The sequence below is a fragment of the Pelobates fuscus genome, chromosome 12, assembly GCF_036172605.1.
Source record: "Pelobates fuscus isolate aPelFus1 chromosome 12, aPelFus1.pri, whole genome shotgun sequence".
Classification (NCBI taxonomy): domain Eukaryota; kingdom Metazoa; phylum Chordata; class Amphibia; order Anura; family Pelobatidae; genus Pelobates; species Pelobates fuscus.
Window position 1 is genome coordinate 99191 of NC_086328.1, and position 26255 is coordinate 125445.

Below are 26255 nucleotides of genomic sequence, written 5' to 3' on the forward strand. Positions count from 1 at the left end.
ACTCTCTACCAGTAATACTGTCAGGTCAGCATCAGGGTAATACTCTCTGTCAGTCAAGGTAATATTCTCTCACAGTGAGGGACATGGCTACATTTTCCTCTCCTATAGTGGCAGTATTGCAACCATTGGGTTGTGCCTTCTGCCTCAATATTAGATTGAGATCCCGTCTGCTGCCCTTATAACCCTGTACCTCCAAGGTTCCTCAGTTCTTCTTGTCCCGGCAGACGGGATGGACAGGCTCCTCCAGGAAGTTGTAAGATCAGTGTGGTCAGCACAGGGTGCTGATGGAAGAGGTGAGTGCCTGAAAGCTCCCCGGGTTCTGTTGCGTTATGGAATGCAACATGTGGCCAGATCCTGGCGGGAGGTGTTGCATTCCACTAAGGTTCTGATTACACTAATGTGCATGCGCAGAATGGAAGTTTGAAAAATTGGCACGAAATTCTAATTATTTTGCTATAAAGCTGTGCAGGACTTGTCTGACCCCAGTGGTGGTTGCTAGAACAGGTACTTCATGTCACAAGCCCTCCTACATGGTGGTGAGGTTTTTGAGGTGGGAATTTACTTTAACTCTCCCTTGAAAACTTCATCTTTTGTTTGCATTCACAGAATATGTCCTGCTTTTCTGGATAAAGCTGAAAAGGATAAGATGTCAGTTCCTATCCCTAAAAAGGTCATATACAAAACAAAACATTTGTGTTGTTCAGAATGTGAGGTCCCTGTTCCTGATGGGTGTAGGAAAAAGAAGTAATCAGTGCTCGGCGGAATTGCTGGAAAAATCCAAGCAAAAGGAAATTAACTCATACCTGTGCTGGTTCCAGTTGAATTGATCCCAACCCTTCGAGTCATTTAAGTATACAGTTAAAAAAAGACAGCGGGGCTGTTAATATTCAAGAAAGACAGGTAAAGAAACAAAGGAGAGAAAGATCCCCACCCATCAGGTGAATGTTCATCTTCTTCTTCTCTTTCTGAGGTTTCCAGTCTGGCTTCAAGTATCAGTGGTTGTTCAGGAAAATGAACCCACCAGGAGTAAGGTAAAAAGTTTTCCTCTGCACCCAAGGGTTATGGAACTCCTACAAAGAGAGTGGAGTAACCCAGAAAGACGTGCTTTTATTTCTAAACACTTCAAACTATTTTTTAAACTCCACATGGAGGAAAAATGGGAAGACCTTCCAAAAGTTGAAATCCAGGTGGTGCAATTATCAAAGAAAACCATGATCCCAATTGGTGAGGTTTCTGCTTTAAAAGATCCCATGGACAAGTGGGCCGAAACATCAAGCAGAATAATTTTTCAGGCCACAGGTTATCAGTGCAAAGTCGAAATATCGGGTTCAGCAGTACTAAAAGCCCAAGGCATGTGGCTACAAGCCTTAGAAGAGGCCCTTATGGGAAAATCAGAAAAAGACTGTTGTAACTCCTGAAACTTTTCAATTAATTTCTATCAGATATCTGCACGGATAATGGGATTATTCTCGGTGGCCAGAAGAGCCTTGTGGCTTCAAATCTTCAAAATCTGCTTTATGTGAACTACCTTTCGAGAGGAACAGATTTTTTGGCACTCCTCTGGAAGAAATAATTAAACAGATGTCTGAAAAAAAGTAATTGCCTCAAGATTCCAGGTATTCAGGATTGTGTGCCAAGAAAGGATCTCTGTTCAGTGGACAGCGTTTCTTTCACTACCAAGAAAAACTACCAGAACAGAATAGAGACGCCAGATTCAGGGATCAAAACAAACAAGAAAAAAAGAAAAGATATTGATGACAAAAGAGTGGGAGGTCATCTTCGTCTCTTTACTCAGAAATGGAAGGAGATGAGATCAAACAATTGGATTATAAAGACAATATCAGAGGGATACAGAATACATTTTTCAATGGTGCCAAAACATTTTTTTCTTCTTTCGAAGTATCCATCACAAAAAAAATCAGAGGCCCTCCTAGCAGAAGCCCTGCTTATTTTACCCTTTTCAAACCCATCTCTGCTAACATTGCTGTTATCTATATCTATCGTCCGCCTGGTTCCCCACTTCTCTTCCCTGACCACTTTGCTGCCTGGCTTCCTTAATTCCTCTCCTCTAACATTCTATTTCTAATTCTCGGGGACGTCAACATTCCCATTAACCCACCCTTGACCCCAGCAGCCTCTAAACTACTTTCTATTACCTCCTCCCATGGGCTATCACAGTGGGCTAATTCCCCCACCCATGTAGCGGGAAATACTCTAGACCTTATTTTCACTAATGAATGTACAATCTCCAACATCTGCAACACTCCATTTTCTCTCTCAGATCATAATTTTCTCTCAAAAGCCCCCTCCCCCAACAACCTCAGCCTAACCCCCCTCAATTCAGAAGGAATCTGAGTTCTATAAACCTCCAGCAGCTGTCCACTGTGACGAGACCAATCTCACCACTGTGCATTGGAGGAGCCTGATTGCCCGCCTGCTGCCTTTAGACTATGGCCCCATGTTGAAACGCTTGATTTTCCCCTGCAGTGACACGAAAGCCGGGTCATTCGGTGCTTGCCCTCTTTGGGCGGTGATACCCCAGATGACTGTGCCATGGAGCCCAATCGTATGGTGAAAGACTATGGGAAGGTGTGTGATCTGAGCGCCAGTCAGTGGTGATGTGCGCTCGGATCTGAGCTGTCTGTGGATGTGTTGAATGTACCTGTTTTGTGCAGTGGCTGCACAGTTGTATATTTTTCATGTATTTTATTGTCTTTTGCTGCCATGTGTTCAATGGAGTTTTGCCTCTGTCCTTGGAGATAATTGGATTACTTCTTAATTGTCTCCAGGATAGAAGACCCTGTGGAACTGGTTTTGGGCAGAAAAGCCATGCTTCATTTGGTCACAAAGGACTATGATCTATCTTTTGAACCACTGGACCAATTTGTATCCCTCCGCAGGTCCTGCTGTCCCCCCCTGCCCTCTGTGTCCTCCCTTCTCCCCCCTTCCTTTTCCTCCCTGCTCTTACCTCTGTTCCTGTCCCTTCTGGTTCCTCTCTGCCCTCTGTTCTGCTCCCTCTGGATCCCCTCTTCTCTCTGCTGGTCACTTACCTTGGCTGCCTCCTGGTCTGGAGCGTGGGCTCACCTCCGCTGCGTTGCTCTACTCACAGGACCTGACTGCTGTTCCTGGAAATGCCCAGCAGGTGGTTCCTGGGACACCTTTGAGGAACACAGTGGAAGCTGAAATTCAGAGTAATCTGCCAGGACACTCTGCGCTTGTTATGCCGCAGTCGGATCGCCGGGCATCAGCTGGTGAGTACAGTGTTCCTTCTTTTATCCAGTCGGGTCCTGCATTGGGTGGGTTCCTTTCAGGTCTGCGGGTTTTTTAGATCAGTGGGAGCAGGGGGTAAAAACTAGTGGGGAGTCCACTCTGGATAGTCAGCTCAGGACAGTTTGGACCCAGGCTCAACCTTCGGCAACCTCGGGTCCCCCTTTGCCTGCGGCGTCCTGCGCAGTAGCTAGTGCTGGCAAAGCTTCGGATGTGGCTCAGGGCGCTGCTTATATGTGCTGGTCTGGCCCACTTAGCTTGCACTTGAAACAAAAAACCTAGGGAGAAGTTTTGGAAAGGGGATTTCATAGAGATATTTTCCCTCCTGCCACTGGAGGCAGCTCCTCCCTTGGTTGAGAAGGACGGTAAGGATGCCGAAAAAGACAAGCAAGAATACCGCTATCGGAAAATCCCCAAGATGTTTGTGATACAGGCATTTTCTATCCTGGCTAGCATCATTGGGGAGAGGGCTCTCCAAAAATACACCGCGTTATTTTGCTATCAGGTTAGGTTGGTAGAGGTACGAAGAGCAATTTCGTCAGCGGCTGGCGGTGTGACCCTCTTTGCCCTGGGACCAGATGGACATAGGCCTCTGGCTCTTAATTATGACTTGCCCGGCGCCTCAACAAGGCGCTTTTTCTTCCTCTCTTGGGGGGGCCGGTGAGGAAACGTCCTCCTCCTCATCGGCCCTCAACCACAGGCCAGGCTGTTGTTGGAAATTCAACGACAGTCACTGTAAGTGGTTTTCCTCATGCTGTTTCAAGCACGAGTGCTCCGGTTGGCTTGGTGCCCATCCCATCTCCTGCTGTTTCAAGTGGGGCAAAACTGTCGAGAAAGGGGTCATGGGGGCTAAGGGCAATGACTGGTAGTCGTATACGCGATGCGCCCATGGCTCGACCTTTATAAGAATCTTGGGCAGCACGGATCCTGTTGGAGGGTTTTGAGCTGGGTTTTTGGATCCTCTTTTTAGTTTGCCCTCCCTTACTTTCCATTTGGAACCTGCAGTCCGTTAGGGAATTCCCTCAGGTGGTTTGAGAGAAGCTTAACAAGGAAGTATCCGTGGGCCGCATGGCCGGCCACTTTTGTGTGCCCCCTATCCCCAATCTGTGGGTTTCTCCTCTTGGCGTGGTGCCCAAGAAGGAACAGGGTAAATATCGCCTGATTCATCATTTGTCGTACCCTCCAGGGGGTTTGGTAAATGAAATTTCTGATGAAGTTTGCTGGGTTTCTTACGCATCCTTTGACGTGGCGGTCCACATGGTCCGGGCTGCAGGCCCTGGGGCCTTGCTGGCGAAAGCAGATGTGGAATCGGCTTTCCGGCTGCTACCAGTGCACCCGGATTGTCATCATCTCCTGGGTTGTACTTTTGACGGTCAGTTTTATGTGGATATGTGCCTCATTATGGGTTGCTCCCTATCCTGTTTTTATTTTGAGTGCTTTAGCACTTTCCTGGAGTGGGTAGTGCGAAGGGAAGCGGGGTCGACTCACTTTTGCAATATCTGGATGACTTCCTGTGTGTGGGACCGGCAGAGTCGCACGTCTGCGCACTGCTGCTGCGGATTCTTGGGGACCTGTTTCAGCATTTCGGTGTTCCGTTGGCCCATGACAAGACCGTGAGTCTGGTTACGTGCCTTAGTTTCTTGGGCATCAAGATCGATTCCGTGGCTGGGGAATGTCGGTTGCCCCTGACTGAGGTTCAAGACCTCAGGCAGGAGGTGGCGCTGGCCCTGAGGTGAGGTAAGATTCAGCTGCACTGCCTGCAGTCTCTCCTAGGTAAGCTGAACTTCGCCTGTCAGATCTTGCCCATGGGGCGAATCTTTAACAGGCATCTGGCGGCAGCGACGTCAGGGGTCACCCACCCTCAGCACTTTATTCAGCTTACTCGGCTGTTGTGGGATGATCTAGCGGTCTGGGATTCCTTCTTGGCCTCCTATAACTGAAGAACATACTGGCAGACGCCAGAGGTCTCTAACACCAACATCCACCTGTTCACCGATGCAGCCATTTTGGATTCTCAATGGTGCGCTGCCTCATGGCCGGTGGGCTGGCATGCAGCAGGGCTCATGCGGAATCCGACTTTCCTAGAGCTCTTCCCCATTCTGGTTGCGGGTAGTTTTCCGAGGTTTGGCATTCTGTCTTTGAGGCCCGTCTATTTCGGCTAGTGTTTTCCCTGGCATTCTTTGGGGCCATGCGGATCGGGGAGCTGGTGTGCCCCAGTGGTCGGCGTGTGTGTGTAGGGGCTGCTTTTTGGTGTTGTTACATGCACAGTGGAACATATTTCCTTCAGGATTCGCCGCTCGAAGACAGAGTTCTTTGGGAAGGGTAAGTGGGTCCACTTAGGTGCGGGTTCCGGCATTTGTCCAGTTTATTCCTTCGGTGAGTATTGTTCCTTCCGTCCGGCTTCTACGCCCCCCCCACCCCCCTTTTAGTTCATGAGGACAACAGTTTTCTCTCCAACTTCCAATTCATTATGGTGTTCCACTTGGGGCTCTTATGCCTGGGAAATGACAGCAGGGAGTTCGGGGGGCATTCATTCTGTATAGGGGCTGCTACAGAGGCCTCTAGGCTTAGTATGCCTGCGCAGGTGGTTCAGAGAATCGGGAGGTGGGAGTTGGGGCGTTATATGTCCTATGTTCACCCTGCCGGCCTCCTAAGTTATTTCTGTGGTGAAAGTGACCTGGCCACTGGTTTTTGAAGGGGCCTGATTGTCAGCCTCCTGCCCTGTGACTATGGCCCCCTGTTGAAATGCTTGATTTTCCCCTGCAAAGGCCCGAAAGCCGGGTCATTCGGTACTTTCCCTATGTGAGCAGTGTTACCCCAGATAGCTATGCCATGGAGCCCATTCATATAATGAAAGACTATGTGAAAGACTTTGGCTCCATGGCAATTGAACTGTATGTATGTGATCTGAGCGCCATTCAGGAATAATGTGCGCTCAGATCTAAGCTATCTGGGGATATGTTGAATGTACCTGTTTTATGCAATAGCTGCACAGTTATATATTTTTATGTATTTTATTGTATTTTGCTACTATGTGGCTAATGGAGATCAGCCTCAGTCCTTGGAGGTAATTGGATTACTTCCCAATTATCCCCAGGATAGAAGACTCTGTGGAACTGGTATTGGGCAGAAAAGCCATGCTTCATTTGGTCACAAAGGATGTCGATCTAACTTTTGACCCACTGGACCAATTTGTATGATTTTGACGTATGTTGGTATTTGGAGTATGCTGATTCTGAAAATTAAATTTTTAAAGTTATGAATATTGTGTAAAACTGTATTTTCCTGCCTGTGATAATTATTTTAACCCATTGTGTAAGGTAATTGTATCACAAGCAGAGGGGAGGATTTTGTGTGGGAGTGTCTGAGTGTATTGTACATGTTTATTGGTTGTTTTACAAAACCCTGTGGGTGGTACTAATGTGTAAGAATGTGTATATAAGAACAATAAACACACAGCTCTGACAGTTCTTCTTCACCCTCAATCTAGAGTCTTGTCTCTTATTGCGGGATTGCTATGCTCTGCATGCTCCCTTGGATAATCACTTCTAAGCTCTTGTAAGAGCTTGTTCCTACTTCCCTCTCTTGGAAGAGAGGTTCACCCACTGGAACATGGAGCCTTGTTGGAGGTCCAGGGTGGGAAGGAGACATTGAGACACCAACCAAGCTGCGGTGGTTCGTGGGGCCTGCGGTGGTTATGGTGTCTGCTGGAGTGCTTGGAGCCCTCTGTAAGCGTTAGGAGCATCCTTCAATGGAGGTAGCCAGTCTTCTGAAGCGGAGGTGCGTGGTTTGGCACCAAAGGCATGAGGTGGGTGTGGCTCCTCCCTGACTTGTGTCAGCTGTTCTGCCTCCTGGGGGGAATGACCTGGGTTCAGTGCCCATATGGGATTAAGTGTCTGCCATTAAGCAGGACATGGCACACATCCTAGTTTTATTCCTGACTGTACGTCTGGTTTGGTCCGAGGTTATCCCCGTTGGAAACTGAACAGGAGGGTTTCTAGATTTGTTTTGAGTGCTCGGGGAATTCCAGTTCACCATAGGGTCTTTAAACGGGATGCTGCTAATCTATTTCGGGGGACGGGGTGCACTTGACACCTCTTAAATCTCACCCTGTAGGAAGCGGTGGAACAGGCTTGAGTGGTTTTGCTGGGGTTCCCCGCTGATTTTTTTTTTATGCGTAAAACAGCGGGGTTGTCCGCACCACGCCGTGAGGTACAGGCCTCATGGAGACCATAGAGACCTACGAACGTAAGCGCAACCCTCCCGCCTTCCAACCACCCTACTCGCCTCTGTAACCCCCCTTAGACGTACAAGGTACTAGCCCATATACATGGCCATTGACTTACAGCCCACCTCCTCGAAATTCCAGAGATCAACAGCCAACGTCAACGCAAGAGACTACCGCTAATTACATCCGATACACCAACCACAACTATCTCAGTCTCTTTATCCCCAATCCTGAAACGCCAAATCATAACTCACCCGAATATAAGGATTGTACTTGTACCCCTCCCCTTTTTTTATTCTGTATCCCGCATTAACAGTTGAAAATCTTGAAAATAAAGAATTTTGAAAAAAAAAAAAAAAAACAGCGGGGTTGTGCCCGGGGGTATGTCCTTTCCAATTAAGTTTGAGACGGTTTGCTTAATATGTGGAATGAGGTGGTGAAGTTTCAGGTCTCAACCTCCGCTGCTCTAAAGGGTTTACCTTAGGTTACCTGTTTGGACGTTCCCATCGAGCAAGGATAAGGTCAGCTGGTGGTAAGCATTGGAAGGAAAAGGAATTTATGCCGAGGAGGGAGGTGAGAAGTGGTGCATAGGCTCATGGTCCGTTGTAAGGAAACCAAGTATATTTAAACCTTCTTCGGTAGTTTCCTCCCGAACCGCCAGAGCCTAGGGAATATAGCTCTCCGTTCGGTAGTTGAAGTAGACAAAATCCATACGAAATACAAATAGCTTTATAAGATAATTCCCTTAATAAAGCATACGAATCCCAAAACATCAGCCGAAGTCAAGAAGAAGGGTACAAATAGAACTGGCTTTAATTATCACACACAGGCGTTTATGCAAGTCCCCATGCAAGGGGACATCCCACAGGGAGGGACACATTATAGCCAATCATTTACAGTAAAAACATAAAACACACCAAGCACAAACATACAATTCCCTCCCCTAGTCCTGGAGATAATCAAGTCTGATAAAGTAATAACTTGATTATCTCCAGGCAGAAAAATCACAGTTTTCCCCAATATCTGGAACACCCCTTTATACATGAGGTATCCCCACAATATGTCCCCTGATAGCCCCGATCTGGGTGACCAACATATTCAAATTTCATCCAGATCGGTTCAGGGGTTCTCAAAACCCATGGAAGTCTTCTGTAAAAGGGAAAATACGAATAAAGTACCGAAAGGATCTCCAGGCTCCTAGCAGCGATTGTTCCCCTCATTCGTATGCATAAACATACCGAATAGCGCTCTTCTAGCTAATCGGTACATATAGATCCAGCGTTCGTGTGTTTGAGACCGGTGTTCGGGAAGTCGAGTGTCCGATTTTAGTTCCAGACACTTGACGACCAAGTCCCGCTGCCTTTGTTCGTCTGAAAAAAGATGGCCACGGTTTTCTCAGCCACGTGGCGTTCGGTAGTACGAACGCTGGCCGCACACATAGAGGGTTTAATTGAAACAGGCTTTGAAGTTTAATGAGCCTGGGGATGGTCTTTGTTCGGTAGTTACATTTACCGAATGGATAATGAAGAAATATTGAATAAAAAGGGGAGTTTCTTCACATTCGTATATTGGCAAGGATGGTTGGGTTATATATATGTATGACACTATATGTTAACTTACTTGTTAAGTTATGGTTATTTATGTTTGATGTATGGTTTATATCAAGTAAAGAAGAATATTAAAATAAATTATGGATGTGTTATACAGTATTTATCATATGTTATAATAAATGCTGTGGCCTGTTTCATCCATACTACATCGTCAGTCATTATTTAGGTGGTATTTGGGATAGTTCTATGTTAGTATGCCGCATCATGATTCCCCACTACGTACATACATGTCCAGAGCAGAAGGCACAACCCACTTGTTTGCAGTACTACCATTATACTAAGGAAAAAGGAGTATAAATTACTGCTTTTCTTCAAGTCACTATACGGTACCAAGGTAGAATTATGGTGATACTGTACCTGTAGCTTTTTGTGAGAGATATTCCACCTGCATCATTTTTAGCTTCAACCAGGCAGGTATGTCAGGAATTGTAAACGCTACAACCACCTTTACAATAATGAGTAAATGCTGTTTGAAAAGATTGATAAATTAATTGATTAAAAAGAACACATTTAATTGATTACATTTGTTAATCGTGTTGCTCTGCACTTCTTTACAGCACCACAATAACTAATTAGAACTCTTATTGCATTTAATTATTAATTAATTTAAAATAAATCATAAAAGGTATGTGCCTTTATATATGCTGCCTCTAAAGACAACCCACAAGAAAGTGGAACTTTCCTAATTCTTTGCCAGATAATGATACTCAAAAAGCAGAATCACTAGTTTCCCATGGACAGGTTCTAGATAAGTAAGCTAAGCCACGCTTGTTTGTTCTTAGTGTTTTCTTACATTATGCACTATATTATCTGCCAGTCAGAGTCAGCGCTATACTAGCTGTCAGTCAGAGTCAGCGCTATACTAGCTGCCAGTCAGAGTCGGCGCTATATTAGCTGTCAGTCAGAGTCAGAGCTATACTAGCTGTCAGTCAGAGTCAGAGCTATACTAGCTGTCAGTCAGAGTCAGCGCTATACTAGCTGTCAGTCAAAGTCAGAGTAAGAGCTGTCAGTCAGAGTCAGAGCTATACTAGTTGTCAGTCAGAGTCAGCGCTATATTAGCTGCCAGTCAGAGTCAGCGCTATACTAGCTGCCAGTCAGAGTCAGCGCTATACTAGCTGCCAGTCAGAGTCAGCGCTATACTAGCTGTCAGTCAGAGTCAGCACTATATTAGCTGTTAGTCAGAGTCAGCACTATATTAGCTGTTAGTCAGAGTCAGCACTATATTAGCTGTCAGTCAGAGTCAGCGCTATACTAGCTGTCAGTCAGAGTCAGCGCTATATTAGCTGTTAGTCAGAGTCAGCGCTATATTAGCTGTTAGTCAGAGTCAGAGCTATACTAGCTGTCAGTCAGAGTCAGCGCTATATTAGCTGTTAGTCAGAGTCAGCGCTATACTAGCTGCCAGTCAGAGTCAGCGCTATACTAGCTGCCAGTCAGAGTCAGCGCTATACTAGCTGTCAGAGTCAGCACTATATTAGCTGTTAGTCAGAGTCAGCACTATATTAGCTGTTAGTCAGAGTCAGCACTATATTAGCTGTCAGTCAGAGTCAGCGCTATACTAGCTGTCAGTCAGAGTCAGCGCTATATTAGCTGTCAGTCAGAGTCAGCGCTATATTAGCTGTTAGTCAGAGTCAGCGCTATATTAGCTGTTAGTCAGAGTCAGAGCTATACTAGCTGTCAGTCAGAGTCAGAGCTATACTAGCTGTCAGTCAGAGTCAGCGCTATACTAGCTGTCAGTCAAAGTCAGAGTAAGAGCTGTCAGTCAGAGTCAGAGCTATACTAGTTGTCAGTCAGAGTCAGCGCTATATTAGCTGCCAGTCAGAGTCAGCGCTATACTAGCTGCCAGTCAGAGTCAGCGCTATACTAGCTGCCAGTCAGAGTCAGCGCTATACTAGCTGTCAGTCAGAGTCAGCACTATATTAGCTGTTAGTCAGAGTCAGCACTATATTAGCTGTTAGTCAGAGTCAGCACTATATTAGCTGTCAGTCAGAGTCAGCGCTATACTAGCTGTCAGTCAGAGTCAGCGCTATATTAGCTGTCAGTCAGAGTCAGCGCTATATTAGCTGTTAGTCAGAGTCAGCGCTATATTAGCTGTTAGTCAGAGTCAGAGCTATACTAGCTGTCAGTCAGAGTCAGCGCTATATTAGCTGTTAGTCAGAGTCAGCGCTTTATTAGCAGCCAGTAGATCTCAACAATAAAGTCCCATGTCAGTCATGGTCAAGGTAATAATCTCTGCCAGTCAGGGTAATTCTCTCTGCCAGTCAGGGTCTGGGTAATAATATCTGCCAGGAAGGGTCAGGGTAATAATATCTGCCAGGAAGGGTCAGGGTAATACTCTCTGTCAATCAGGGTAATACTCTCTGCCAGTCAGGGTAATACTCTCTGCCAGGAAGGGTCAGGGTAATAATCTCTGTCAATCAGAGTAATACTTTCTGCCAGTCAGGGTCAGGGTAATAATCTCTGCCAGTAAGGATCAGGGTAATACTCCCTGCAAGTCAGGGTCATGGTAATAATATCTGCCAGTAAGGGTCAGGGTAATACTCTCTGCCAGGAAGGGTCTGGGTAATACTCCCTGCCAGTCATGGTCAGGGTGATACTCTGTCAGCAAGGGTCTGGGTATTCTCTGTCATTCAGGATAATACTCTCTGCCAGTAAGAGTAATAATCTCTGTCAGTCGGGGTCAGAGTAATAATATCTGTCAATCATGGTAATACTCTCTGCCAGTAAGGGTCAGAGTAATACTCTCTGCCAGTCATGGTCAGGGTAATACTCTCTGTCAATCAGGGTAATACTCTCTGCCAGTCAGGGTAATACTCTCTGCCAGTCAGGGTCAGGGTAATACTCTCTGCCAGGAAGGGTCAGGGTAATAATCTCTGCCAGTAAGGATCAGGGTAATACTCTCTGCCAGTCAGGGTCATGGTAATAATATCTGCCAGTAAGGGTCAGGGTAATACTCTCTGCCAGGCATGGTCCGGGTAATACTCTCTGCCAGTCATGGTCAGGGTGATACTCTCGGTCAGCAAGGGACTGGGTAATAATATCTGCCAGGAAGGGTCAGGGTAATACTCACTGCCAGGAAGGGTCAGGGTAGTACTCTCTGCCAGGAAGGGTCAGGGTAGTACTCTCTGCCAGGAAGGGTCAGGGTAATAATATCTGCCAGGAAGGGTCAGGGTAATACTCTCTGCCAGTCATGGTCAGGGTAATACTCTCTGCCAGGAAGGGTCAGGGTAATACTCTCTGCCAGTAAGGATCAGGGTAATACTCTCTGCCAGTCAGGGTCATGGTAATAATATCTGCCAGTAAGGGTCAGGGTAATACTCTCTGCCAGGCATGGTCAGGGTAATACTCTCTGCTAGTCATGGTCAGGGTGATACTCTCTGTCAGCAAGGGACTGGGTAATAATATCTGCCAGGAAGGGTCAGGGTAATACTCTCTGCCAGGAAGGGTCAGGGTAGTACTCTCTGCCAGGAAGGGTCAGGGTAGTACTCTCTGCCAGGAAGGGTCAGGGTAGTACTCTCTGCCAGGAAGGGTCAGGGTAGTACTCTCTGCCAGGAAGGGTCAGGGTAATAATATCTGCCAGTCATGGTCAGGGTAATACTCTCTGCCAGTCATGGTCAGGGTAATACTCTCTGCCAGGAAGGGTCAGGGTAATACTCTCTGCCAGGAAGGGTCAGGGAAATACTCTTTGCCAGGAAGGGTCTGGGTAATCTCTGTCATTCAGGAAAATACTCTCTGCCAGTAAGGGTCAGATTAATACTCTCTGCCAGTCATGGTCAGGGTAATACTCTCTGTCAGTCAGGGTCAGATTAATACTCTCTGCCAGAGTGCCAGTCATGGTCAGGGTAATACTCTCTGCCAGTCATGGTCAGGGTAATACTCTCTGCCAGTCATGGTCAGGGTAATACTCTCTGCCAGTAAGAGTAATACTCTCTGTCAGTCAGGGTCAGGGTAATACTCTCTGCCAGTCATGGTCAGGGTAATACTCTCTGTCAGTCAGGGTCAGGGTAATACTCTCTGCCAGTCAGGGTCAGGGTAATACTCTTTGTCAGTAAGAGTAATACTCTGTCAGTCAGGGCCAGGGTAATACTCTCTGCCACTCAGGGTCAGGGTAATACTCTCTGTCAGTAAGAGTAATACTCTGTCAGTCAGGGTCAGGGTAATACTCTCTGTCAATCAGGGTAATACTCTCTGCCAGTCATGGTCAGGGTAATACTCTCTGTCAATCAGGGTAATACTCTCTGCCAGTCATGGTCAGGGTAATACTCTCTGCCAGTCAGGGTCAGGGTAATACTCTCTGCCAGTCATGGTCAGGGTAATACTCTCTGTCAGTCAGGGTCAGGGTAATACTCTCTGTCAGTCAGGGTCAGGGCGATACTCTATGCCAGTCAGGGTCAGGGTAATAGTCTCTGTCAGTAAGAGTAATGCTCTGTCAGTCAGGGTCAGGGTAACACTCTCTGCCAGTCATGGTCAGGGTAATACTCTCTGTCAATCACGGTAATACTCTCTGCCAGTCATGGTCAGGGTAATACTCTCTGCCAGTCAGGGTCAGGGTAATAGTCTCTGCCAGTCATGGTCAGGGTAATACTCTCTGTCAGTCAGGGTCAGGGTAATACTCTCTGCCAGTCAGGGTCAGGGTAATACTCTCTGCCTGTCAGGGTCAGGGTAATACTCTCTGCCAGTCATGGTCAGGGTAATACTCTCTGCCAGTCATGGTCAGGGTAATACTCTCTGCCAGTCAGGGTCAGGGTAATACTCTCTGCCAGTCATGGTCAGGGTAATACTCTCTGCCAGTCAGGGTCAGGGTAATACTCTCTGCCAGTCAGGGTCAGGGTAATTCTCTCTGCCAGTCATGGTCAGGGTAATACTCTCTGCCAGTCATGGTCAGGGTAATACTCTCTGCCAGTCATGGTCAGGGTAATACTCTCTGCCAGGAAGGGTCAGGGTAATACTGTCTGCCAGTCATGGTGAGGGTTATACTATTTGCCAGATAATGATACCCAAAAGGAAAATCAATCATTTCCCATGGACAGGTTCTAGATAGTTAAGCTAAGGCAAGCTTGTTTGTTCTTAGTGTTTTCTTACAACCAGTTATATCTGTATAACTGGGTTCTGCAGGCCAGAGAGGTATCTAGATACAGATCCTTTAATAACTGTGTTAAGATGTGTAACGGAACACTGGTCTCTCACAGACTATTTCTGCTGGAAGTCCAGGTGTGGCTCAGGAACAAGTAGTAACCCCAGGAGAAACATCCACAGTAATAGAATAATCCAACAGCGTAGCAAGCACAATCAGCAATACAATCCAATAATATCCCATCACCTTTCCCAATAACTGACACACAGTATCAGGAGCAGAACTGAACTTTTATTCCACAACCCCTGCTTTTATGCCTCTCTCCCACTGCAAGGGAGACACCCACAATACTTAGTACAGTCACCAATCAGATACATGTTACCTCCCACACATCTCCTCCCCTCTGCCTGTGATGCAATTATCTCAACACAATAGACTAACTTAATTATCACAGGCAGAAAATATACAGTTTTACACACATGCTGTAACTTTAAAAATATATATCCAATCTTCCTAAAACATACATCTTCCATACATTTTCAGAATCAGCATACTTGAAATATAAACATACTCAAAAATTAGGTCAATCGGTTCAGGGTTTAAAAAGTTAGGTGGCGGTCCCTTTAGGACCACTGAAGCATGGCTTTCCAGCCCAAACTTTCCAGCCAAAACCAGTTCCAACTAGTCTGGCAGTGTGCCTGGGACCATGCCCTGCTGGAGAACAATGGGACCGGAAACGGGGGAGGGGCACACCTTCCTATACACAATCTATACACAGTCTAATAGAAGTCCATACACTGTGCTTAAAGGGCCAGTAGCCGCATAATAAAAATCCATTATGCCCAAATATGTTCTTAAAAGGCAATACATCCCAGGGGCCGTAGTCACAGGGGAGGAGGCGGGCAAGCAGCCCCCTCCAAAAACTCATGGCAAACTCCTTTAAAGGGATGAGTTTGCTACAAGATGGATATTAGCTTCACATCAATAGCAAGGCTTAATGAAGACCTAAGCGATAGGCTGGGGTTTCCTGTATGAACTTTTTCAGTTCTGGACTACCTCTGCGGGTGAGATCATTTGATACGTAAATAGTTTACATTTTTGCATGTTCTCTGTGTTCTTTTAACTATTTTGGTTAGTTTTCATATGAATAGGTTCTCCTTAAATCAAAAGGATAATGCACATGTCCTAATGTGTTTTACACCCCACCTTCTATAGTCTGTAAGCTCGTTTGAGCAGGGCCCTCTTCAACCTATCGTTCCTGTAAGTTTTCTTGTAATTGTCCTATTTATAGTTACATCCCCCCTCTAATAATATTGTAAAGCGCTACGGAATCTGTTGGCGCTATATAAATGGCAATAATAATAATAACAAGGTGCATTTTACACATGGCTCCTTAATGTCTTCGGCTGTTTCTGTATATACCCTTCTGTTCTACCCAGTAAGATCTCTGCCAAATTTAAAAGGTCAAAGTTCCAACCAGTTGGAAGTAAAAGGAACAATCATTACTTATCACAAGTCTGGTTTCCCTGAGATCGACTGTCACTCCTCTAAATGGCTGACATATGAAGACAGTGAAGATACTGAAAAATGGAAGAACATGCTAGAATCCTTCACTTTTCTTTGTCACATTGTACGACCAAGTGACTTTTTAAACACATGATCATTTAAAGGGAAAACAATTAAGTGCTCTAAAATCTGTAATTGTATTTATTTTTGTCCATAACTGACCTCTGCTCCAAGCATGTAAAGCAAGAACGATTCTGGTCCCACCTCATATTCTTGGCAAAAAGCCTGGACTTCTGGAGAGATGGAAATTAAGAAGCAGTTGGTGATAACCGAGAAATATCCAAGCATTTCAAAGGCAACCTGGGAACAATAAACCCAACATGGTTTCACCATATTCGATATCACATATAAAGTATGTTATTGGGAATAATATAGTAACCTATGTCTTGGGACAGACTTATAAACTACGAAATAAATAAACTCTAATCCACCACCCAAAAAACCCTTTACAGATTTTGTGTATGCTAGGTTTAATACTCAATCATTCACATATTACCCAAGCACAGTGGACCACGGGTGACCCGACTGGTTCCAACCGCAAATAACTTCTTTCAGCCACTCAGGAACCCTTGCAACAAGCAGGCATCCATTTCCCCCCAGTAACTGGAAAAGACACAGCTCTGGGAGTACAACACTGTGACAAAACCCCAATTTTGCCTTCCCAGCAGCTGTTCTCCTCCTCCGTTTGGGAACCCATTCTAAACTTTGTTCCCATTCACATTCGGCATTATAAAGTACCGAACACCGACCACCCCCTGGCTCATTAAGTACAAAGAAAACCGCATTAATGAAGTGCTCTCTCTGTGTGGCCTCTGAGGGGGACTTGGAACAGGAACGGTTCCAATGGGAGAAGGGACTATTGTATCGGGTGACCGGAGGAACTGGGGTGGGAGTGTAATGGAATTATTGATGGAAGATACCTTGACCCCAGGCTCAAGCTTTTAAGATGACCAGATGTCCAGTCTTTACTTCTTATGTTCTGCTTTTAATTTTTAGTCTAGTTTTAGGTGTCTGACAAATAAGCACAAGTAAGCATAAAATCTGTAAGCTTAGGGGGCGGAGCCAAGCAGCCAAGCAGCCCAGACGTGCTCAGCGCGAGCTCCCACGTCTGGAGATAATAAATGGGGTATTATACCCAGCCATAGCCGCTCATAAGCCGCAGACCGCAATACCTGTAACCGGGAGAGGCTGCTGCATTGAACGGTGTCTCTCTCGAGCCCCTGCACAACCGCCTGGACATACCGAGGCTTGCGGCCTACCAGAGTTTCAGCCACGGAGAGACGGCCGCTCTCCAGGCACAGAAGCAGAGACTGGGACCCCGGTAAAACACCTCCCCCCCCCCCCCCCCCAGGACCGGCGGGGGTCATCCCGGTCCACATATAGTAGCCTCACTCACCCTGCTTACAACGGGCTGCTGATTCCGCATAGACCAGAGAAGCAGCTCCATCACTCAAAATGGCGGACGCACGATACCCACGCGGTGACCAGGACGGGTGTGCTGCGGTAGACCTCATGCTGCAGCACCTAAACGAGTTCTTTGCCAAGCTATGGCAGAAGTTTGAGGTATGTGCAAATGCAGTGGAAGGGGGTCAGAGGGGCAATCAAAGACACTCACAAGATGGGGCGCAAGAGGCCCAGTCGAGCGCACTCACTCACCGAGCACCTAAGCCGCACACAACCAACCCACCCAGGCAGCGAGCCAGCGGGATCTGCCACCCAAAGCAGCCCCCACAGAGGCAGAAGCGCAGACTTAAAAGAGGCCCGATCAAGGCACCAACAAAGCAGCGGCAGAGGAAGAGAAGGCAACAGGCCTATACCCGCCAAAAGCCCCGACCAGCGAAGCTCCTACACAGCCACGGACAGCAGTCTAGGAAGCGACATTCCCCTGGAAGCTCACCCTTTGCCCAGAAAGCCGGATCCCAGAGCGAAACTCGCTACAAGGAGCCGCAGAGGCATGGAGGAACCCCCGAGGCATCCAAGCAAGCCTGGTCCCGAGCAGCTTATATGCAATCCCAACAGCTCCACAGAATCGGCGTCGGCTGACTACGAGCCACCCTGAAGACTGAGACCTAAAAACTTTACCCGAGCTCTGGAGAAAGTTTTCTGTGCTGCAACACGGACTCTCAGTCTGTTAAGTTGTGCTGATCTGATGTCACCTAATTGCTCTCACATTGTTTTAATACTGTAGGCCAAAGGATTAGAAACGTTATTAATGCTGATGTAGTTCCTAGTTCATTCCAGCCTATATCATTACAGCCTTGAGAATTACCCATAATGTCATTAACATGTAAAACACACTAGGCTCGAAGTAAACGAGATTCAAGAGGGTTTTGCTATGCTATAATTTGCAGCAGTGTAAGCTAGAACATGTCCTGTTTAAAGACATACTACAGTCAGTTATGATAAAGCCCTATGCCATACGTTTCACTCTCCCCACTGGCGTATAGTGCACAGCAAGCCTGGTATTTAGCCATGCTCCAATCAAGCTACCTAGGGCACTAGCATATTACTCATTAGTATATACAACATACAATCTGTGTTAAGCTTCACCACACTGTTTAATCATACATGCTGGTTTAACCCTTCACATGTTTCCTATCCTAAATATAAAAAATGTGCAATGTCTTTCAATGCCATACCTATGTTACTATATGTTTCCATACCTGCTTGCACTAGCTATCGTGGCAGTGCAAACATGATTGTCCACGCTATGCACAAATAAAATAAAGAATTAAAAAAAAAAATCTGTAAGCTTACACAATAAAATAAGGAGGTAATCTTTGAATCAAAAACTGTCTGGTCTGATTACTTTCTCCGAGCAGCTCGTAATTTAAAGTGTCAATTTGGTTTCCACCTGAACGTATCTCCGGGTAAATTAATATCCTTAACAGGAGCAAGCAGATAGTGGTGCCGCGGAAATATCGTGATGAGCTATTTAGGATCAGCCACGATATTCCCCTAGCTGGCCACTTAGGCATTAGAAAAACTAAGGACCGGTTGACACAGGCATTCTTCTGGCCTGGCGTCACCCGGGACTTACAACAGTATTATAGAACTTGCGAGGTGTGTCAGAAGGTCGGGAAGAGAGGCGACCACCCTAGGGCCAAACTTAGACCTTTACCTATTAAAGAGGAACCCTTCCTCCGGGTAGCGGTAGATCTGGTAGGACCCCTCAGTAAGCCTAGTCCCTCGGGCAAGAAGTATATCCTTACTGTGGTGGACTACACTACTCGGTACCCTGAAGCTGTGGCCCTCTTCAATATCTCCGCAGAGACAGAAGCAGATGCATTGGTACAGGTCTTCACTCGTGTAGGGTTTCCCCGGGAAATCATATCCGATCAGGGGACCCTGTTTACGGCTGCTATTACCCAACACATCTGGCAGAGCTCTGGGGTAAAGGCCATTTTAAGCTCCCCCTATCACCCTTAGATGAACGGACTGTTCGTCGTACAGGGAAGTACCACAGGAGTGGACCGGATTCTCCCCTTTGAATTATTGTATGGGAGAAGAGTCCAGGGACCCCTGGACCTTGTACAGGAACACTGGGAGGGAGATATGGGAGAAGCAGGGACTCCCTATTGTGCCCATGTCCTGGACTGTGGGACCGATTGCAAGCTCTAACGGAGTCCATCCGAGAGAACTTGCTGGTGGTCCAGCAGCGCCAGAAACGTTGGTACGGCCAGGGGGCAAGGGACCGTATTTTAGAAACAGGGCAAAAAGTGTTAGTGCTGAGACCCACTAAAGCCGACAAACTCCAAGCCGCCTAGCAGGGTCCCTTCAAAGTAGTCGAGAGGATCAGCGACACGACCTATATAGTGGTGAAGTGTTTAGATGAAAGGATCCGAAAGTCCTTTCATGTGAACATGTTGAAGCCTTATCTGGAGAGGACAGAGGAGGTAGTGTGCTCCTGCGCCATGTGTGCTCCTGCCTTTGAGGACAGCGAAGGGCTGCCCTTGCCCGATATGCGTCCGATCATCCCAGTGGGGGTAGAGCAAGTCAGCATAGGGGCTGATTTGAGTCCCACTGAGAGACAGCAAGCCTCCCAACTGCTGAGGGGATTTGGCAATATGTTTTCTGCCCTACAAGGGTGCACAACGCTGGCAGTACACAGCGTGGAAACCCCAGGTCAGGCACCCCTCCGACAGCATCCCCAAAGCCATGAGGGAGAGCATGCACAAAGATTCAGAACATGCTAGGGTTAGGAGTCATAGAACCCTCTAAGAGTCCTTGGGCTTCCCTGGTAGTTTTGGAGCCTAAACGGGATGGTACAACCAGTTTTTGCATCGACTACTGCAAGCTCACGACTGGCCAGTTACCAACGCATACCCCATGCCCCGCGTAGACAAGCTATTAGATCAGATGGCAGGAGGGAATTATTTCACCACTATCGACCTGTGCAAAGGGTATTGGCAAATCCCCCTACAGCCTGTCGCTATTCCTAAATTGGCATTTGTCACCCTTTTTGGCTTGTACCAGTTCAAGGTTATGCCATTTGGGATGAAGAATGCCCCCGCTACGTTTCAGAGGATGGCGGACCGGCTCTTGGATTCCAAGACTTTGCATGTGCGTATCTGAATGATATTGCTATCTTCAGCTGCATATGGGAAGTCCACCTAGAGCACATCTCGGTAGTACTCAAACGGTTCAAGACGAAGGTCTGATGCTTAAGCCTGACAAATGCCATGTAGGGATGGCAGAGGTCCGGTACCTGGGGCACATGGTGGGCTCAGGTAAACAGCAACCCGAGCCAGCTAAACTTGAAGCCATAACCCAATGGCCCCAACCCCGTACCAAAACGCAAGTAATGGCGTTTTTGGGGACGGCAGTACTGGCCTGTACTGGACTACAGCACCATAGTTAATCCATTTACCGACCTCACCAAAAAGTCCTTACCCAGGCAGGTTTTATGGTCCCCAGAGTATGAGGATGCCTTCCAGAAGTTGAAAGTGTCCCTGAGCGAGGCACCTGTATTATCTGCACTAGATCACACTAAAATATTTCTCATTCATACAGATGCCTCAATGTTTGGACTGGGAGCCATACTAAGCCAGGTTGGGGAAGACGGCTTGGAGCACCGAGTGGCATACCTGAGCAGGAAGTTGTTACATCGGGAAGTCAGTTATGCCACTGTGGAGAAGGAGTGCCTAGCCCTGGTGTGGGCATTAAAGAAACTGCAGCTGTACTTGTATGGGCGCTCCTTTACCGTCATGACTGACCACAATTGTAGATTATGCTAGCTTTAGTGTACCTATAATCTTAATTTTATTAATGACAGGAGGCGAGTATTTGCTTAAGTCTCTCTTTACTAGAACTCCACAGCAGCACAGAAAACAACCAATCAGAAAAAAGTTAGGTACTATAAAACTCCCCTCCCCATGCATCATTTCCTCTTTCAAGCTGCGACAAAACAGAATAAAAGGCAGAGAACATCATGGGGAAGAAACGAAGTCCTAGGTACGATGAATATAACGATGTCCACCATCCAAGTGTAACCGTCAATCTAGATAGTGTTGATGGACTGTAAACTGAAACGAGAGAAAAACAGAATCGAACAGGTTGATTATCCAATGAAATGTACTCTGAATAAACATGTAGGTACCCAAAGTAGCAACCAAATTAACCTAATATGTAAATATCCCAACCCTACTTATGGAAAAAAACAGACATAAGGAACAAGCGACAGGTAGCAGAGACAACAAACAGAGTTGTATACTTACCTGATAATCTAAACCGTAACATTAAACAAGGGAGGGACAAGAATGGGTGGGAAATACTCGCCTCCTGTCATTAATAAAATTAAGATTATAGGTACACTAAAGCTAGCATAATCTACAATTTTATAACATGACAGGAGGCTTCGTATTTGCTGTTTCAACGCTCAGTTCACCAATCCAACGCTGTTTGTGTCGCTGGTAATTATTCCAGGAAATCTCAGAGTAATCCTAATCGGACATTCCAAATACGATAAATGACAGCCGACGGGTCAAAGAAGATGTCAACCGACGAAGTATCTCAAATACGGAAAAAAGCACCCTCCGCCGGTAAATCCATTGTACGTGGTGTAGCAACCTGTTTCCTAGAAGTCGGTCCATGAGCTGGTAATCTGACCTATTAGCTACCTTTCTGTAGTAGAATAACTTCGAAATCCGATCTAGGATTTAGGGTCGCGAGAAGAAAACTGACACCAAGTCACAACTCATGATCCGTAAGGCGGTTCCTCCGATCGTGCCCGGGCCATTCGGCGATGCGGCCTTGCAGGGAGATCTCCAATCTCCAGGAACGCACCGAAGACCACCACCAAAATCGCAATAGTAACCGAGGAGGAACTTTCGTACCTTCCTGTCCTACCCGGTGGGGTGTCTCAACCAAGCATAAATTCCTAATGCAGGCGAGAGTGTGGCCAAACCAGCCGTATACTAAGTGATTCCAACATCCCAAACGGGCTTGGTAAACTTCGGACGTCGTAGAGAAAAGGCCTCAAAGGACGTCCATTCAGGGTTCCGAACTGAACTTGAGTGGAGGAACGGTGGTCGACTATTCTGGGGATAGGGAATCCCGGAAATCTTCAAAGGAATGGGAAGTGCAAACAGGAACGCAGATTCCCATCCAGAAATGCCCCCGTCCAAGAGTGAAAGATGTCTGTGTAGGAGTCGGGGTATACCAGGTACCACCATAAGGTCTCGTAGGTCTCCTCGACGATAGTTGAAAAGTAGGGAAGCGCGAATCCAACAAAAACGGCTCCTGTGAGGAATAACTAGAGTATAGACGGGGGTCCTCCATCTCCGAACCCTGATCACCAGGATTCTTATTCGAGAAGCCGGGGCAGTCCTGCCAACTTATCCCAAGATCTGATGACCGTGAAGGTCAAGACAAACCGGGTTATCCGGTCTTACCATGTGAACATACGTACGATTTTTACCCTCAGAGCGGGTAATGGGCCCTCCTAATCCTGTTATCCGAGTTGGGCAGAGCCCGTTTGCTCCATGAAGGTCCCCGTATCTCCTGCCACTCAATTATGGGAGAAACTGCCCGAGCAGTTGTTCACAATGGACTGGATATCCAAAAACAGAAAGCAATCCTCTGTTTTTTTTATGGTGCAGAATATTCCCAAAACCTGCACTCACATAATACCTGAGTTCCATCCGATAGCCGTACCATCTCCAGGAGTGTGTATAAATAAGAGGGAGTCACCCCTCGTTATACCTCTGTGAGAATATCCCTCCATTACAGTAGATAGACTAGAGGAATCCAGTCTAAATATGGATATCTCACATGACCAGGCAGTCCTCTATATCGAAATCAGGAGCACGGACGTCACATCTACTGGAATGCAGGAGGGACGCCCCTCCATGTAGTCATCGACCTCTGGCACAGGTACAAGTCTGTGTGCTGAACAAATGGATGGCACCGTAGAGCGTCGAGTGTATGAGAGAGCCGCGCTCTCTACTAATGTGATCAAATAACGTGCCGACGTCCGGCTGATAGCCTGAGCGGGCCGCACCCGTAAATAACCAAACAGTAGAGTCTGCATCCGTGACCGTTCCTCTCTATGAAAATGTTTTCTCCAAACATGACCCCTGTATCCAGCTCAGTCTCTGGCTGAGGTTGAGGGAGGGCTGCGCCCTCCAATAACAAATCAGTGTCCGGTTCCGTATCTGAGAGGGTTCGCTCTCTGCTCCAGAAGATAAAATATTCTCGGAACGAAGAGATGGAGGGCCGCACCCTCCTGTGATCCAAGCTAGAGTCCCTAGAGACTCAGGGTGACCAACTATAGGGTACACCAAATACGAGTATCAGCATAAGGCTGAGGGAAATCTAAGGGAAAAACACTGGAAAAACTATCAACTGACCGTCCAGATCCCGTGCGCGCGCGCGGGGTCCAGGCGGACCGTTGGTAGTCTGGGGAAAGCTGGAGACGTTCTCCGCAATCCACGAGTACCCAGGAGGTCGGAGGAGGTCGAGTCCGGCCTCTCGACGACCCGAGCGAAAGGAAAAAGAAGTCACGAAAACAAAAAAGACAACAAAAACGTAGATACGAGAAAAAAACGCAAATTCTATCTCAGCTAGAAGGCAAAAAGGCAGGCCAGAAGGCAAGACAAGTAAGCCCCACTGAACAGGGCCAGGAGCTAACCTCGCGCAGGGATAACTACCGATAGCTATCCGGATACCGGGAGGCAGATACGAAGTTAGTTGATAAAGACAAGGAAAAAACACTGCGTTCTCCTGTAGGTGTCTGAGTACCGGTCCTTGCCTGTGCAAAGTTCTCCTTGGAGATGTGCCGTCGCCGGATTGGCGCAATCCGCGGATGTGTGTCCGGGGTCTTCATAGGAAAAAACTTGCCCTTCAGGTCTGAGGTTTAGGGCCTTCACCCTACCTGTCATATCCAGATGGCCGTATATTGGTGTCCTCTTGGATAGTATGGCAATGGTGCCTGTCCGGACACCTGCCTATTTCCATGTCACTGGTGGGCACTGGTTTCTCCTCAGCGGTATTCCCCCAGGCCTGCGGCCAAAAGGGATAGAGCAGGCCCAGCGGGCCAACTAATGGACACAGAGTAGTTGGCCAAGGAAATAGGCACCGACATAGTAGGCCATAGAAATAGGCACCGACATAGGAGGCCAATAAAAGGGGCACCGGCATAGCAGGCCGTACTTATGGGCACAGAGGCCGTACTTATGGGCACAGACCTAGCAGGTCGTTCTTATGGGCACAGACATAGCAGGCCGTTCTTATGGGCACAGATATAGTAGGCCGTTCTTATGGGCACAGACATAGTAGGCCGTTCTTATGGGTATAGACGTAGCAGGCCATTCTCATGGGCACAGACATAGCAGGCCGTTCTTGTGGGCACAGACATAGCAGGCCATTCTTGTGGGGCACAGACATAGCAGGCCATTCTTATGGGCACAGACATAGCAGGCCATTCTTATGGGCACAGACATAGCAGGCCAATCTTATGGGCACAGACAAAGCAGGCCAATCTTATGGGCACAGACAAAGCAGGCCAATCTTATGGGCACAGACATAGCAGGCCAATCAATGGGGCACAGACATAGCAGGCCAATCAATGGGCTGAGTGATACCAATATTATTAATAACATGCATTTATATACAGCGTCTTCCAATTCCGTAGCGCTTTACGGTGGGTATCGAATGAGTAACGAGGACCTCTGAGTTCGGGTAGAGGTCCCCAAAATTGTAGATCCTCAGGGCATCTTGTGACATAGGGCCCTTAGGCAATCAACCCTTTAGGCAGCGTAATGCTGTCTGAGTAACTTGAACCGGGACTGGCAGTCCCTAGATGCCCAGCAGGCAAACAGCGGTATCCCAGCTGTATTGGTATAAGCGGAAGTTGTCACAGTGATTACCATGTCCCTGAAAGTAAGATACATAGAGCGATACTCACCTTAAACTGTGAATTGGTATGCACAAGCTCACACAGAACTGTTTGATGACTCAATCGTAAATATAGATACCATCATCATCATCTCTGAAAATATTGAATAGAATCAGTGTAGACTGGTATTCCAGATCCAGGTCTGTTAACACTATATGTATGCCATGGGCAGTGAGTTCATACCAGAGTAGTCTCCTCAGAGACCCCATAGCTGGACCCGAAAGGCTATATACTGCGAGGCACACTAATCCAAGCTCGCAATACCTGTAACTCACAGGAAACCGCGATATACACTGTCAGCAAAACTACAATATCCTGAGATATACACAGCAGTCAAACTCACCGCAATATGTGATATACACTGTCCGTAAAAACACGCAGCAATCTGCGATATACACTGTCAGTAAAAAACACCCAGCAATCTGAGATATACACTGTCAGAAAGCACCTAGTAATCTGACATACACTGACAGAAAAAACCTATAATAATCTCACATACCCAGTCAGAAAAACACACAGTAGTCACATATATACTGTCAGAAAACACTTAATAATCTCATATACCCAGTCATAAAAACACACAGAAATCTCGTATACACAGTCAGAAAAACACCTAGCAACCTCATATACACAGTGAGAAAAACACATAATAATCTGATAAACATAATCAGAAAAACACACAGCTATCATATATACACTGTCAGAAAAACACATAGTAATCTGATATATATAGTCAGAAAAACACACAGCTATCTCATATACACTGTCAGACAAACACATAGTAATCTGATATACACTGTCAGACAAACACATAGTAATCTCACATACACTGATAGAAAAACGCATAGAATCTCATATACACTGTGAGAAAAACGCATAGCAATCTCATATACACTGTGAGACAAATACACAGCCAGAAAATAAGAACTGTCATAGAAAATCAGAAGTCTGACCTATAAAAAGCCCTAAAGCTCACAGCAAGCTGTGAGATCAACACTAAATAACTATAGTGATATATGTGGAAAGTGGAAAAACTGCTGAGACCCGCCGGGGAATCTCAGCAGGGCAACAAACGCAGAGATCCGACCGTGGAAGGAGGAGGGGCCGTGAGCAGGC

At 46.8% G+C, this 26255-nt stretch overlaps 1 protein-coding gene across 5 annotated transcripts in view; it reads right to left on the reverse strand.

The window, feature by feature from the left end:
- Window positions 1-26255, reverse strand: part of LOC134579518 (anoctamin-10-like) — a 112653-nt gene that overhangs the window by 21106 nt on the left and 65292 nt on the right. For 3 of the 5 annotated variants that reach the window (XM_063438831.1, XM_063438834.1, XM_063438830.1), the window contains 2 exons: window positions 15905-16042; window positions 9463-9571 (listed from right to left, as the gene is read on the reverse strand). In XM_063438831.1, coding sequence (XP_063294901.1) covers window positions 9463-9571; window positions 15905-16042 — 247 coding nt within the window. The remainder of the gene's footprint in view (window positions 1-9462; window positions 9572-15904; window positions 16043-26255) is intronic. The other 2 variants (XM_063438833.1, XM_063438832.1) reach the window with 1 other exon arrangement.